Below are 16,012 nucleotides of genomic sequence, written 5' to 3'. Positions count from 1 at the left end.
CTAATTTTCTTTTTTTCCTTTTCTTTAAACCGGTAGATGTGCGGTGATATATTTACAGAACATCTCAATCATAAACCTCAGCTCATCTACCTTTTTATATCCGAGCCACCTGGCATGAGCGCCGGCACTAAAAGCACATCATCACAGAGATTTCAGTTTTATTAGTGAGTGAAAAGTGTCCCGTGTCCCTGACATTTATCAGGACATTAAAGTGTGTGTGTGTGTGTGTGTGTGTGTGTGTGTGTGTGTGTGTGTGTGTGTGTGTGTGTGTGTGTGTGTGTGTGTTACGCAGGGAGTTTGCAGTTTGTACACATCGGAGATATAACTCAGATTTCACATAAGAACAGGACGATTCTGGAGTTTTAGACCCGCTCCATAAGAATTTGTGGACACACATATATACTTAACAATGCAACCACTAGAGTCCTACAGATTTATCGGTCGGCTCAATAATACACTTCTTTCTACACAAGGGTGTTTGTCGATATGGAAATTTGTTCTTTACAGAATATACGATGCAGAAAAGATGTGCATCTGTGTTTGTTTTTGAAAAATAAATAGATTACAATGACTTTTCTTTTTTAGAGGAAATTAGACTATAAATAGTGAACCTTACTTATTGTTTAAACACTGAACCCTATGTCTTATATTTTCTTATCATCCCCAACACTGCTACTTCATCTGTATTCTGTAAACTCCCCGTTTGTTAAGCAAAGCCAAGCACGAGGAGGCGAATATCATCAACATAAAGATTTGTGACAAACTAAAGTTAATGGGATTTTCACAGTGTTGTCGGTGTGATGTTTGCTTCTGTATTGATCTGTGTCATTCATCTCAGCTGAGCGCTGATCAAAAATCCGTTAAAAAACCTGACTGGCTGTTAGATCACGGAGAGGTAGAGCTGAGAGATGGAGGACAGAGAGAGAGAGAGAGACAGAAACCGCAAGAAAGAAAGAGAGAGGAGCAGCCGGAATCAATTAAAAGAAGAAAGGGAGGGAATTTTGCCTTAATTGGAACAGATGATAATTGAAAGTAGAAGGGAAATAGTTTCACAGCTTCTGTGAATAAATATCCCTTATTTTATTACAAGCAACCAAAGGAAAGACTCTTGAAGAATTTACACAATTTGCAAAGATGTGGAACAGTGGGAGTATATCATTGATTGCAAGTTGAACAATACGCGAAAACAAAACTGACAGTTATCAGAATAACGGTATTAAACAACAGGACTTTATAAACAGCTGGCCAATGTAACGCTGCCGTTCCTCGTTTCTCCTCGTTTTTATAGAATCAACTAACTAACCAGAATCAAACTTACTGGAAAATTAAACACTTGACTATTCATCAGTGTTCTAGGAATTACCTAAAATAATAGAAACCATTTTTGAGAAGAATTTGGTTGACATTTAGTTTGGCTTTTTAGTTTGGCCCATGTCCAATCTGCCAACTTACATTGATTTTGACTCTGTTCCTTCTCGGTGCTGCTTTAAAATATCCTTTATTTTTGAGTCCTTTATTGTCTGTTGTTCCAGACAAGAGCACAACCTGTCGCACACCGACACAAAGCTCTCACAAATCCTGGATGCTCACACGTGTGCAGACACTGAATCCACAGAGCGTAAACACCAACAGGTGTCCGACCGTCTCAGCAGCTGTGGGATACTTGGAGTCACTGAAATGCCTGCGACGACTCTTGACCTCTGCGTCTGCTGTTTCCCTCTGCAGGACTGGCTGAGCAGGTTCGGCTACCTCCCGCCCCCCGACCCAGTGACTGGTCAGCTCCAGACCAAGGAGGCCCTGACCAAGGCCATCAAAGCCATGCAGAGGTTCGGAGGCCTGAAGGAGACCGGAGTCTTCGGTATGTGGGCTGTGTTTTGCTTTGAGGAGGGAGAGTTCCCTTTGATGGAAGCACAATGTGTGTGTTACGACAATATGTGGGTGTGAGAGGATGAATTGTGCTTTGATGTGAAGTGCACCTAGGGATAAAATGCAAGACATGCCCCACAATGTAGTGCAATATCGCGCAATCCAGCTGACAACAAACACAAAGTACGGCTTCGGAAAGTGCCACCGAGTTGAATCAATATCATTGTGGCACAACCGGCGAACATTAGTAGAAATTTATTTTTCACGCCTTTTGTGCTGGGTTGCATAACATTGCAAAGACGTCTAAACACCGTGGGACAGCTCGTAAACACCAATCAGCCGCTGTCACACACACGTGGGGCGGAATGACAGCACTGCACCATATGACTGATAACAGTGGCATCTGTAATACTGAATAACGGCATATTGATTAGTTTATTTCCTCATATATATATACTGTACACATCGTTTCTCATAAATAACTTCCAGTCTCACTCACATTTACATGCCACAATCCTCCTTTACAAGCAACATCATTCTTTGCCTCGACGTATACGACTACAGACGACAGAGAGCTTGATACTACGTGTGATTGATTTTAAAATAGTGCACTGGTGTATTCAAGTATAATTTCTGGCCTGAATAGCAGCATGTCAGAGCTGGAGTGTGAATGTAAAAGGGGTTTTCATAGATAGCATGTATGATTTAATGGCCTCTCACAACCTACGTTAGATGCACATGTGTATTCATGCGAGTGCACAGCTACTGAAGTGAGGTTTATTCCTTAAAATCGGATGTTTTCCACTAGATGAAACCACTTTATGTTCAATAAAATCTGTAGCTATTTGTCAACTGTGTTTATTTCTAAGATGCCTGTCTTGAAAAAAACATGTTGAATATACCCCCACATCACATGCTCTTCTCTGCCTCTCTTTAGACCAAGCCACACTGGGTCTAATGAAAACACCCAGATGTTCTCTGCCAGATGTGTCTGAGGCCGAGGGGACGGCGGGCCGCAGCAAACGAAGCTCGACCCCTCAGAACAAATGGAATAAGAGGCATCTCTCCTGGAGGTACAGAAGAATTTAGTACACATTTACTGGATGCAATGTCAAAACACCTCAAAAGAATAAAATAATCCTGGATGTCAAATGTCAAATGCTTTGGAATATGTGATGCAGAGATACTGTTGGTCAAGTGCATTGACCCAAACTGAACCAAAATCATTAATTATTTACATCTGAAGTAAATCATAAAGTATTTACATCTGTAGTTTTGCTGAATGAAGCTTCACAGAGATGTGACCACTGAGTCGATGAGATCTCATCATAAACACCATGGTGGGTCGGTGACGGTGTTTCTTCACAAACCAAATAACAAGCTCATCAGTCAAATTCATGTGTGGATATATTCATTTAATTAATGTACTTAAGTACAATTTGACTTACCTCAAAACAGTGTGATCTACTCGATGCACAGGTGTGAACGTTAGCTCACAAATATCAACTCGTGTCGGAAACAAACAGCAATTGTTTTGCATAGGAATGACTTGTCCAGTAGTATTTCCATTTTATTCTACTTTATACTTTATACTTTCTCCTCTATAATAATTCAGATATTGAATTACACAACATTCATTTTAGAATTGTACTTAATATTTTTGTTGCAGATTCACCTTATTCATACAAAATGAAATCAACAAATAAAGGATTATGTGCTAATATGGATTAAGCTTCCCAGCAGTACTTAAAGTAGTTATTTATTACCTTTACACCCAACAGCAGCATTAGAATATAAATTAATCCATCCATGATCATAATCCAATAATATAATACATATTTGCAGCGAAACCACTGCTGAAAATGAAAAACTATTCCTCCCACAATTCAGGACACAAATAAACTACATGCTGTTCGTATTAGTATGATTTTGTACTAATATTTACCGCCGTGTATCAGTGTTTGTTTTTCAGTGAAGTTCAGTCCGTGTCAAATGAGAACAGGTTCTCTCTGCCTCAGCACATCACATTATTGCGCTGCAGGGAACTCAGAGTCATAAACCATTACGTTTGTTTTGCCACTTTTCTCTCCATCTGTGCAGCCCTTGATAAATTACATTAGGTGGCTCTTCCTCAAGGCAGAAATGTGTAGTTTCTGGATCAATTTTTTGGCTCAGAGGAAGAGCATTGTGTTGAGAGTGGCGTGCTGGCTAGAGAGACTGGCAGGAAGTGCTTCTCTCCTCTCAGATATACAAAGAAACACACTCCTGTCGCTGTGTAAATAGAATATATAATAATTTACAACACTTCAGCAAGAGAAATGCACGGAATACAGAGGTTTTTTAACATGTATACTTATTGCATCTCCGTGTCCATGCAGTCCAACTCACGGTCCTGCATCTGTGTAACTCCTAAAGATCAACAGTCAGTCTGTGGTTTATACAGTTCATGATAAAATAACATGTTCATGTTAAGTGCAGTTGGAACATCTGTCAGGGAAACAGCTTAGTGCTCGACAGCAGAGGAGGAGGAACATATGCTTGGTCCTGTGCTCATTCACCCACACACGCCATCAGCGTTTACACAACAAGGAGATGATGTACGCTGGTGCGGTGGTGAGCTCGGACATGTTGCGTGTGCAAATGTGTCCAAACACAACGCATGAATGCAGTAGACAAACAAACATATGCAAACACACAGGAACACAACGCAATGCAAAACACATATATCTGCTTATGGTGACTTGTATTTCCCTCCATGTTGCGTCTCCTCCATCTGGTGAGAGGTGGTTGTTCAGGATTAGTGTCATTACAAAGTCGTCATGACGACAGCCTACTTTTGATTAAGATCTTCCAGCTGATCTCTTTAAACCATTCATGGTGTTAATAGTATTCGTTCATGGGCTTGAACATCTCCCAATTACATCCCACTGTATTGTTGTCTTAATATACTAGCTTGTATTTAAAGATGGTCGACATGACTCCATGAGCTCCCTAAAAGTGAAGCCAAATTACCCTGATTGCCCCCTTGTGGCTGACTGCGGTATAGGTCATAAACCCCTACATCCTCCGTGTTGGATGGTAGGACATAGACCAACCTAAAAAGTCAAAGGACACTTAAAATACATTATTCTCAAAGATGGTTACATATTCCAGTAAATCTGGTTTAAATTACTTATTTGATGTTATAAAAAGGGCGTGAAACATAATGATTGACACTGGAGACTGACTTGTGATTGGTCGAGAACATGTATCGTCAGAACCTCAACCACGATCACTACAGCGCGGACTTTAGCTCCAAATGGTCAAATGGGAGGAAGTGGAGACTTTTCATCCATCTTTATATAAAGTCGATGCTTATTACCAACTGAAATTATGTCTAAGTCACTTTAAATTGCAGCCGCTGTTTGCATCCCTCAGCTGTATTTTGTGTGTTGTGCCAATTAGTAAATATCAGCAAGATAATGTGCTGAACTAACAGGAACATTTTAGCCACAAACCACCTGTGACACATTCTGGCTCTGTGCTCATTCATGATTTGTCACATCATCAAGTAGCTCTCTCAGCTTATACTGAATTTTTATTGCTCAAGCTGGTTCTTGCTGCAAGTGTTGTAGCTGCAAAGTTTCTAATTATGCATGACAGGTATGAAAACTCAACCTAAGGACAAGTAACAGCTGCTGAATGTGTTGCACATTGTAGGTGCGCTAACAAGCTAATAACAAGGGAAAAGCAAGAAAGCTGTGGTAGAGAGGATCTGTTTCATTTGGCACATTGTAACCACAGCAACATTTGATTTGATGATGCGTAGCAGGACTCTTTCTCTCTGATTTTAGTTTCATTATTATTCTCCCACTAGTGTTGAGCCACCTTTTTCACCAGTGTAAGAGTTTAAACTGCTTTGGTTCAGTGGAGGATCGGGCTGTTTACAGCTGACAGGCCACCACGGCTTCTCAGTCGAGCGCGGTGTTGCTCCACAAGCTGCAGTGCGTACCTGACAGCAGGAACCGACAGGTAGTCTGTGAGAGCCCTGGCAATGAGGATGTGTGGGGCCGAGATACTGTTTGTCAAGAAAGTAAGTTTGGTTTGTGAGTGTGTGTCCTGCAAACTAACATCATGACGAAGCTGCTTTGCTGAGGGTTGTTTTTTTCGTTTGGTTTACAAAGACCAAATTACCTTTTGTCCAATTCCAGACACATGAACTCCTGTCATATCTGAAGGATAAAATCAAGTCGAGGTGGGTTTGCTAGTTTGTTGCCTAAAGTAGCCAAAATACGCAATGTGAACCTGCTGATGTATTTAAAAATTCAATATAAGATATAATATGCAGCAGTAAGTTGCAATATGTATACCGAGCAGAATGCATGTGGGTACACAGCATATGTAGCAGAGATCTGTTCAGTGGACGAGCACTAGTTAAACAAGTGTTTACGTACCTGAGGGAAAGTCTTAGGTTTTATTTTGCCCAGACCAACTTGCAGTTAAGGAGAATGGGACACAAACAGGTCTGATGGGGCCAAAGCAACAAGACGGATGAGCTGAGGAGGCTAATGGAGCTCAGGCAGGACAGAGGGGAAGCAAAATGAAGCAAGATGCCGAGGGAAAGCAGAACATCGGGACACTGGAGGATTGAAAGAAAACAGGTCAATAAGCAGGAACTCTCAGCTGATGAGGAGGGAGGGGGCTGCAGTGCTGTAGGAGCAGAAAATAGAGAAGCCACGTCCAGCAAGACGAGCATCAGGCTACAAACTATACAAAGAGATGTACTATGCTACTACATTGGTGTATCATTGTTATTTATGATAATTAGCGCTTTGCATTGAACAATCCTGCAAAGCCCTTGATTTGCATACACTGTTTCAGCCATAATGCTCAGGATAGCCTCAAGAATCAAATATCTAAATAGCTATCAGATGTATTTCCATGAAATAACAGATATTCACAACCCCTCACCTGAACGCTCAGGTTTTCAAAATCTGTAGTCTGAGCCCAGCTTTAGTTTAAGTTTGACCAAGGTTTCAGGTTTTAGCCTCTGGCTACAGGTGCTGGGCTCGGCCATCCCTCTTCAGTGAAGGGAGAGAGTCTTCAGCTCCACACTGGTTTGCAGCAGCCGAAGTTAAGACTCCGACTTTGAGGGGGGACTCAGAGTTCAGAGGGATGAATCACTTGTCCCCGGGGGCAGGATGGTTGTGGCGTATTGATAACAAATTACCTGGTGACTCTGTCCTTGCAGGCATTGCCTTGTTGCAATAATCCTCCACATCCACCCACCAGAGGCTTTCAGTCTGAGGTGCAGAACATTTTTTGTTGTGGATGTGATTTTTGCACGGAGTCTCTCTCTCTCTCTCTCTCTCTCGCTCGCTCTCGCTCTGTGGAAAACCTGGTGGCAGCGATCCAGCATCCCACTGCACAGAGACAGTTGTTAGGGAGTCAACATCTGCTTCAGGGGACCAGCATGCACCCTGCTGTAAGGACCCGCTGTTTTATGACTGGAACATTTTCTATTTTTCCTTCTCTCTTCGCCAAACTACTGCTGCCAATCATCTCCGCCTCTCAGCTCGGCCCCGCTCGGCTTTGAGAATTAACCTGTCTTTTCAGTCCAGTGAAGCCACCTTTCAATGCACAGCTCTCGCATTTGTAGAACAGCCCAAAGCAGCCAAGAGTTTCTGCAAACTGAGATACACATGAACCTTGAATTTCTCAGCCTGGATCTCCTGCCATGAAACAGATGGTGAAGTTATTGTGCTTTTTTTATTATAAACACTTGTGGATCTATTGCTTTCATATTCAGACAGGTAAAATAAAATGTTTCCTTATGGACCTTTCCCTTGCATATCTCTGTATGTAACACGCTGGTGCCGAGCTGATTCCCGAGGTGGAAGAATCTTCGCTTACACACTCAACTTCAACAACAATCTCACAACTTTTACCTTCTATAGTCGACTGCGCCTTTATTCGGCTTCAAGGTCCCTGCACTGCCGGCGCCACACAGACAAGATTCATATTCATCTGCAACGGATAAAGCTGGAAGGAAGCGAGTTGTGCTCAGATACTTTCAATCGGTTCAAAGTTTCCGGAGGTTGAACATGGATCCACATACGTGGGTGTAAAATTGGTGCTGAACAAAAAGATGCAATATTTGAATTGGACTGTTGTTATTTCTCAGATATGATCTGACCAGGATTATTATGATGTAGTGAAATGTGCCCATCATTTCCAAATCCCCATCAATCCCTGTAGGACACATTTCTACGTTCGGCTTAAGACCTTGATTTCGTACAGATTTTCAAAAGGTGGAAGTTTTACATCCGTCAGATAAGAAGTAAAACTTTCTATAATAATTCATCTGCTCTACAACTGTGAAAAAAACTCTCCACATGTATTTCAGTAACAAGAAAACTAGATGTACATCGACTTGGAATAAAGTAAAAATTCAAATGCATTAGATGTGCAGCCTATTGAGATTTACTGTGCTATTATACATGTATTGTTGCTTCAGCTCTATGGATTGTCTTGTGTGTGTGGTCTGCTTTACGATGGACAGATGTTAATTTGCGCACCCCAAAAAATGTATTACTCATAAAAACCCATTCCCGAACCTTCCCCTCCTCTTATTTATTACAAGTCAAATAGATTTTAGCGCTAAAAGCTTTTCTCTTCTCACAAGACGATGGTTTTCAGACCGGGGGAAATTAACAGAGGCCAGAACCTTAACAAATCCAATTTATCAGAAAGAAGCAAAGTCATTTGGTCCTTTCAAATTAAAAGCAAGTCGCAGAGTTTCTATTTAACTCTGTGGCGAAGAAGACAAAAAAGACATTTTCTACATGTGGCAGAAATTATTTTCTTTATTTTTTATAGAGATAATTATCCAAATCGTCTGATTACTGACCCCAGTTCCCATCGTGCTCTTTTCCTCTCCATCTTACACACCCGTGTCCTCTTCTTGCTCGCTGTCTGTCAGTTAAACACCACCGAGGAAGATCCACAGTCAGTCCTGCCGACTCAGTAGTGTCCGGGGCTTCTTAGATGTAAGCAGCTCTTTATGAAGGTATTAGATTTGATTGATGTGCAAACGTCTAACAGGACTCTCTCTGTTCTCTGATATTTACTTGCGAGTCAGTGACGCACTCTCAGGAGCTCTGCTGCAGCTAAACAACCCCTCGGCCACGTTACGGCTGACGACTCCTTCTTTCTGCTGCAGCCAGAAACACTTGGATCTGCACTTTTTCTCCTCTCAAACGCTGCTGGCTCTTGTGATTATAACTCTCTAACTGCTCATCAGGCACAGGCGGGAAATTGCCCGAAAATAAACGTTTCACGCTTTGATCACACAGACGGATCATCCACAAGTTTATTATTTCAGAGATGAGCAGGGAAAACCGTGCAATGATACGACCGCTGCGTTGCTCCCCACAAACACTTGACCACAACTTTTTACTGTCATCATTTGTTCCCGGTGAGTTGACACCCAATCCATGAATAAATGTCCCATTTGTTGCACCCAAAGAAGTCACAAATCTATTTAATTATTTTTTTATCGTCAGCCAACTCAGCTGGATTGGGTTATTAAATACATTGGTGAAGCTGCAATGAATTTACTGACATGATTTAATAGTAGATGAGATACAGTAGATCTGAACAGGCTGTCAACATTATGGCAGAGTTTGCAGTATTTCCTCTACACATCTATGTGAAGTAAAATAATTATAATTATAAAGTTGGTATTAGATAAATATATCTGCTTAGTTCACCTGTGGAATACATAGAAATACCAACACTGCTGCAATAACTTACATATTTTATATTTTTCCCAACTCATAAACATTTGTTTTACTTTGGCAATAGTATAAATACTTTTATTAGATGACAAATAAGGTTTTCTTTAATGTAGTGACCTAAAAATAAAGTGTGTGGATCCCTTACTACGCTCCCTGCAATTCATAAGAAACACATTTCATGTTTTATTTTGAGCCAACATGTAGATGAACTGCTTCATCAGCTCCCTCTTCACCACGTGACGTGACAGGAAAGGGATTCTTCACTGCTGCTGTCGATTCCCATCCACCTGTCAGTTTCATGAGATCCTGCACATTCACAAACATGAACGGAGACAATGCGTCCTCTGTGGAGGAGGCAGAGTCTGAGGACCTGGAAGGAGCCTCATCCATAAACATGTCGCTGGCAAAGTTCAGTGAGGTGGTGCAGCAGCTCCGTGGTGGCTACGCGTCGGGTGTGGATTTGCTTTGGGTCCTGACCTCCATGCAGCATCAGTCACGTGAAGGTCAGGAGAGTGCCTGGGTGGTGGCTCCTAATCATCAAAACTATAGTTTTAATATTTGTGAATAAAAAGGCATTAGTCCGTTTTAATCTGGGGACATCCTGGCTACCATCTGACATACAGCCATCAGGGCCAGTTTTGTTCATTATCTTGCGAAAGGACACTTCGGCATGCGGAATCGGGGAGACGGGGATCGAACCGCCAACCTTCTGGGTTAGAGGACGACCCGTTCCCTCTCCTGAGCCACAGCCACAAGAAGTGAATTGAAACGGAATGAACTTTTGACTGAGCTGGAATTCCTGAAAAGATTTTAGTTGTCACCCATTTTGTTTTTTTAAATCGTCGCATCACAATCTTTTAAGTCTACGACAGGAGAACAACTATTGTAAAAAAAAAAAAACGTACTTGCATTTCCTTTTAATAAAGATCTGACAGCTTGATTAAAACATAATCAATAGCGATCAACTTGTAAGATTAAGAAAGTGACAAGATCCCTGTCACCGTCTGTTAAGTTCATCAAATACAAGGGAGGCGCCACAGAGGAGTGACACCTGCTTCATTTTCCATGCTCCTGCGGTCTCCTTATGTAAACACCAGCCGCTCCCTGGGACTGTTCTCCTTATATGAGATGCAGGACAGGAACGCCTCGACCTTGCAGGACTTACCTGCAATTGCACTCACACAAGCCAACACATACATTTATATGCATACTTACGCTCTGGCCAAGACGTGCACGCAGCCTCTCCTTCTTTCTCTCTTATAAACATTCTCACACACACACACACAACCACCCTCGTCTGTCTGAATTAGGACTAATAAGCAGGTGAATTGTCTGTGGAGTTTGAGCTATTTGCTGTGACCTTGGCTATAGCAGCGGTTTGCAGTGAGGGTCACTCAGTATGAGTAAGTGGACAGTGTGGGCACATGTTTGTGAGCATGAAAAATGCATACTTACTGCACAGCACTGGTCTCCCCTCAGGATAGGATAGAATCTAAATTCGATTTTGAAACGACCCCGTGGCATACATTTTCATTTTAATGAGGAAAATCCCATTTTCTTATGGCTGTAAGCTCATGTTGCTTCTACTGTGTATGAGTGTTTTGTTAATAAAAACACATTTGTTAACTGATTAATGGATAAACAGCACGAATGTGGAATAGAGTTTACAGAGAAATCCTTTACCATGTACAATTTATAATATATATACACACATTTACAAGAAAAATACTCAAACTTGTACTTTTCAATTAGATTTTGCGAATACTTGTGATTCTAGTCCACAGTCTGTTACTTTTAAGTGTGTGAACTTAAATGCTGAACATGGATACAAGTAATAAAGTGAGGATTTACGGGGGGGGGGGCGAGGGTTTCTGTCAGACGAAGCCTGAGGGCAAAGAGGGAATGAGGGTTTTTCAGGCAGGAGCTAGAGAAGTCAGAGCTGTGATCGTGGACTCAGGAGCACGAGTCGGGGGATTGACTGGGAGCAGGAGACCAGTAAAGATGAGGTGGTTATGGGGAGGTGTGTTTTTTTCGGCGAGCTTGGAAACAGGCAAAAGTGGGGTTACCCTGAAGGGAGTAAAGGACACTTTAATTACAAATCCCATTTTAAGTGATGTAACCAGCGATATCATCACATCTGCATTCGTGAAAATCTCGGTAATTACAGAGATTTTCTCTTTTTTATTCCTTCAGATGTTTTATTTTATAATCACAGAGAATATTCAAGTTTTCTTTTCTTGTGAATTTGTTTTTTTCCTCATGAATTTACCACTGTAATGTCTGAAATTCTCTTTCAATATTACCCCATGAAAATTTGCTTCCTGTCTAAAGTGTGTGTGTGTGTGTGTGTGTGTGTGTGTGTGTGTGTGTGTGTGTGTGTGTGTGTGTGTGTGTGTGTGTGTGTGTGTGTGTGTGTGTGTGTGTGTGTGTGTGTGTGTGACTATATGGTTTGAATAATAAAGTAAAAGTAAAGTAACTTTATATCTTCTATTAGCAGTAAAAAAGAAGAAGAAAACTTTGACTGCCTTTTTCAAAGTAAAAGAAATTCTTTGAAACATGTTTCAGCTTCCTATCTGCTTCTGTTGTGCTCCTTCTTTAACACTCACTCCAGTGTATGAGACGAATCCTTTTTCTTCCTAAATACAGAAAAAGAAATGTAAGGAACGATTGTTCTTTCACTGACGGACTCTTTGACTAGTTTTGGACCAAATCAGACCTTTATTTCATCTTTATGTGCTGCTATTTTTGTTGCTCTACATGCTGAAAGATGTGCCTTGAGAGGAAGAAGTTTTTCAGTAGCTTGTTTAACATTACGGATCAAGTGTGAGGAAACTAATGTCCACTGCTTCTCTCGCCCTCCCTTCTCTCAGAGTGAGGACCTTCCCTAAGGATTCAGCCTTACTGGGCAGGGACACCGTTCGAGCCCTGATGTACTACGCCTTGAAAGTCTGGAGCGACATCGCGCCGCTCAACTTCCACGAGGTGGCCGGCAACGACGCAGACATTCAAATCGACTTCACCAAGGCCGACCACGACGATGGGTATCCGTTTGACGGGCCGGGGGGCACCGTGGCACACGCGTTCTTCCCCGGGGAGAGGTTCACCGCCGGGGACACGCACTTTGATGATGACGAGGCGTGGACCTTCAGATCACCAGGTGAGGAAATGTCAAGTGCTGTATGCATGCACTTGAATATGCATGTGTGATATCGATTGATGGACATTAGAAAGTAGACGGAAGGTAAGTGAGGGAGGAGTGATGTTCTACGAAACGTCTTACCAAGACTCCCAGTACTGAATGTAGGGGACTGTCAGGCTGTTTTTAGAAATTAACTGTGGAAAACCTCCAGAAAACTGTGTCCGGACATTTTCTGGAGTTTGCCTTTCAGATATGAGGAATACAGGAGATTGTCAGTGTCAGATGTGTTCACAACAACAGTGAAATGTCCCGGGTAGAGCAGCAGGAGGCTATGTCGTATATATTAAGCTGCAGAAATTAAGCCCAGCACATCAGTGTCGGCCTGGACTGCCAAAAGTCCTCAAATCTTATTGTCTTTCCATCTAAACATCTTCGTTGGGGTCTTCTATGTTGATGGCAAATCTTTTTCTTCCTGAGATATTTGTATTGTTTTAGTTTTGTTAAGTTTTGCATCCGTCGCCTTTTAGAAACGTCATAAAAATGCCAGTACTCTCTCACTGTGAATTTGTATCCTGCTGTAATCTAGCTTAGTCACAAAATGTGCGAGGCTCACTTACTTTGACATTCGCCTTCTCACGTCCAGCCCCGGCGGAAAATTGCAGGGAAATATCCTGAGTCCAGTGCGTGTTTGTTAAAGTCTTAAGCTGCTGTGAAAATCACATGTGAAAACGCCTCAACGCCGTTTGAAACTCTGTGTTTGCTAAGGTGTCTACATCCAAAACTAGAGCGCTGAAAGTGTTATATGGAGCCACGCTGTGCTTCCACCTTTTGTTCGTGTTCCAGATTCTGTAATGAATATTTAATGTGTTAGTTCTATCAATTCAGATACAGGACGCAGCAGGGAATCAAACTGTGGTTAATTGTTTTCATGAGCTTCTTATGAGGCATAAAAGGTGTCATTTCATTTCCTGTAACTCCCATAAAGACAAAATCTGTTCTAATGTGCCACTGATTGACTTTGTTTTTTTTTAAAGTGAACAAAGGATGACTGAGCTTACTTGAATGTTCAAAATTGCAGAACATGGTTGTAACTGCAGTTAGTCTTTTACATTTCTTTACAGATTAATGATTTAGAAGAAAGAGAGAGAGAAAAGCAAATTTAGGCTCATTTAAGTATTTTTAACTGAAAGTAAAGTGTTCGGTTTGATTTGTGGCGACAAGACGCTGAAAGGATTCGTCTCTACGAGACCTCGGAGCAGCACTAATCTGTGATGTCAGCCAACAGCTGCTCCAATGGTAATCGATAACAGAGTGATTTGGACACAATGAGACAGTGCTGAGATCTGCAGGGTTGTGCACGCACTGTTTTAAAGTGAGGGAACCGTGGTGGAAAGTCACCCAGTCCAGTGAGTGCAGTGAATATTTCGTTTTCGTACTACTTTTTATTTCCATCCCCGTGTAGACACTTAAAGAGAATTATTTCAATATTTTTTTCAACAGCTGGAGTTACCAAACACCTGAGAACCTCTGCACAAAACTATCCCGCAAAATATTTTTTAGAATGTCCGTTGTTCATATGAAAGTATTTGATAGAGACAGGAAACAGGGCAAATGGGATGCAGTAAGTGGTGAAGCCAGTCGGGAGTCAAACCAGCGACCTCATGATGTATTAACTCAACTGATATGAGCCCAAACCATTTAACCCTTCAGCTTATGTGAACCTATAAGGGCACTTGGGAATCTAACGCCCTATCTCTCCATGTTAGAGAACGTTTATCTGGATCCGCGACTAAATTTAAGTGGTTCCTCCTCCTTGGGTCATGCACCAGGTAGCGAGGGTCGTTCACTAACCAAAAGATCGTTGGTTCGATCCCTGACTCCTTCATTCTGAAGTGTCCTTGATTGCCAAATTGCTCCTCCGACAGTTTGTGAATGTTTGATTATAGAATAAGTGCTGCGTAAAGGAGCACTGTGTGAAATTGTGTGAATGTAAAGCACTATGAGTGGTCGATAAGGTTGGACAAACACTAAATATATACTATTATATTTACCAAACACCCCTCAACAAGATTTAATGGAAATCGGTTCAGTAGTAATTGAGGAACTCTGCTGACGGACAGAAAAACAATCCCACAAACGAATGGTAATGAAAACAGCGCACGTAACTATAATCTGATTAAAGGAATTTCCACCTCGTGCATTTTTGACATTAAAATGATGCCAACACATTCGTGCATCATAAAAAAATAACCGAATAACAAAATATGATGTATTTTGCATGTGTGGATAATACACATGTTTCTTTTTCCTGCTTATCCCTTAATGATGACGATGATCAAAGATGAACCTCAGGCTGAAAACTAGACTGCCCCGGGCTCACAGGCTCTTAGTGGTGTCCTCCTCCCGGGAAACAGAGCTGAAAAACTTGTGTCTTGAGTGTGCATGACGCTGACTCTACCAGCTGGTGAGTCCGTGACGCAGCAGGGACCGACTCCATCCTCTTGCCTTTGCCCTTTTAAAGCGCTGAACCATATGTTGCAGCAGCTCAATCTGCTTCAATTAGACCTCCCAGCAGGCCGGTGGCAGCACATGATGGCTTAATGCTGTAGTAGTTTACAGCGCTAACTGCGTAGAAGGGAGTTTGATTAATGGGAGCGGAGCAGTGAGGGAGGGAGGGAGGGCTCAGAGGTGTTTTCTTGTTTTTATGATGCCAATCTACTTCTCTCTTCAAACAACGTCATCCTCAACACAGACAAGAGATGATTTAAACTGAGAAATAAAACAAAGAAAACACCATCACACTCGCAAATTACTCAGCAATGAACGGAAGTCGGTCATAGAGTAAAAACTACGGCTTTTTAAGATAGTTGATGTTTCTGCTTTCAAGGCTTCTTTCAGTCACAATGATAAAAAGTCAAAATTTTCCTGGGGCTGATAACCCCCCCCTGTTTCTGATGGCCAATCAGTGTCACTGCTTTTATTCTGCTGCTTTTGGTTTGTGTAAAATTCTTCCATTCATCCATTATCTATACCGTTCGCAGGGGGGTGGGGGGGCAATCCCAGCTGACATGGAGCAAGAGGCGGGTACAGCCTGAATTAAAATGTGGATACCAGACGGGTTCACACAAAATGTTTTAAATGATATAATGCCTGTCGGATTGGGGTCAGTCTCTGCGATTTACTCTCCATTCACTCTCACACTCTCTAACGAACCTAACCCCAATCTGAA

The 16,012-nt window shown here is 41.9% G+C and overlaps 1 protein-coding gene across 1 annotated transcript in view; it reads left to right on the top strand.

The window, feature by feature from the left end:
- mmp17a (matrix metallopeptidase 17a) overlaps positions 1-16,012 on the top strand; it is a 64,176-nt gene that overhangs the window by 36,165 nt on the left and 11,999 nt on the right. The window contains exons 2-4 of the mRNA XM_035141707.2: positions 1,726-1,858; positions 2,804-2,939; positions 12,515-12,801. Of these exons, the coding sequence (XP_034997598.1) occupies positions 1,726-1,858; positions 2,804-2,939; positions 12,515-12,801 (556 nt within the window). The remainder of the gene's footprint in view (positions 1-1,725; positions 1,859-2,803; positions 2,940-12,514; positions 12,802-16,012) is intronic.

This window comes from Hippoglossus stenolepis, chromosome 18, assembly GCF_022539355.2.
Source record: "Hippoglossus stenolepis isolate QCI-W04-F060 chromosome 18, HSTE1.2, whole genome shotgun sequence".
Lineage (NCBI taxonomy): Eukaryota > Metazoa > Chordata > Actinopteri > Pleuronectiformes > Pleuronectidae > Hippoglossus > Hippoglossus stenolepis.
The sequence above is the reverse complement of the archived record's forward strand: the minus strand, read 5'-3'. Positions and strand labels throughout refer to the sequence as shown.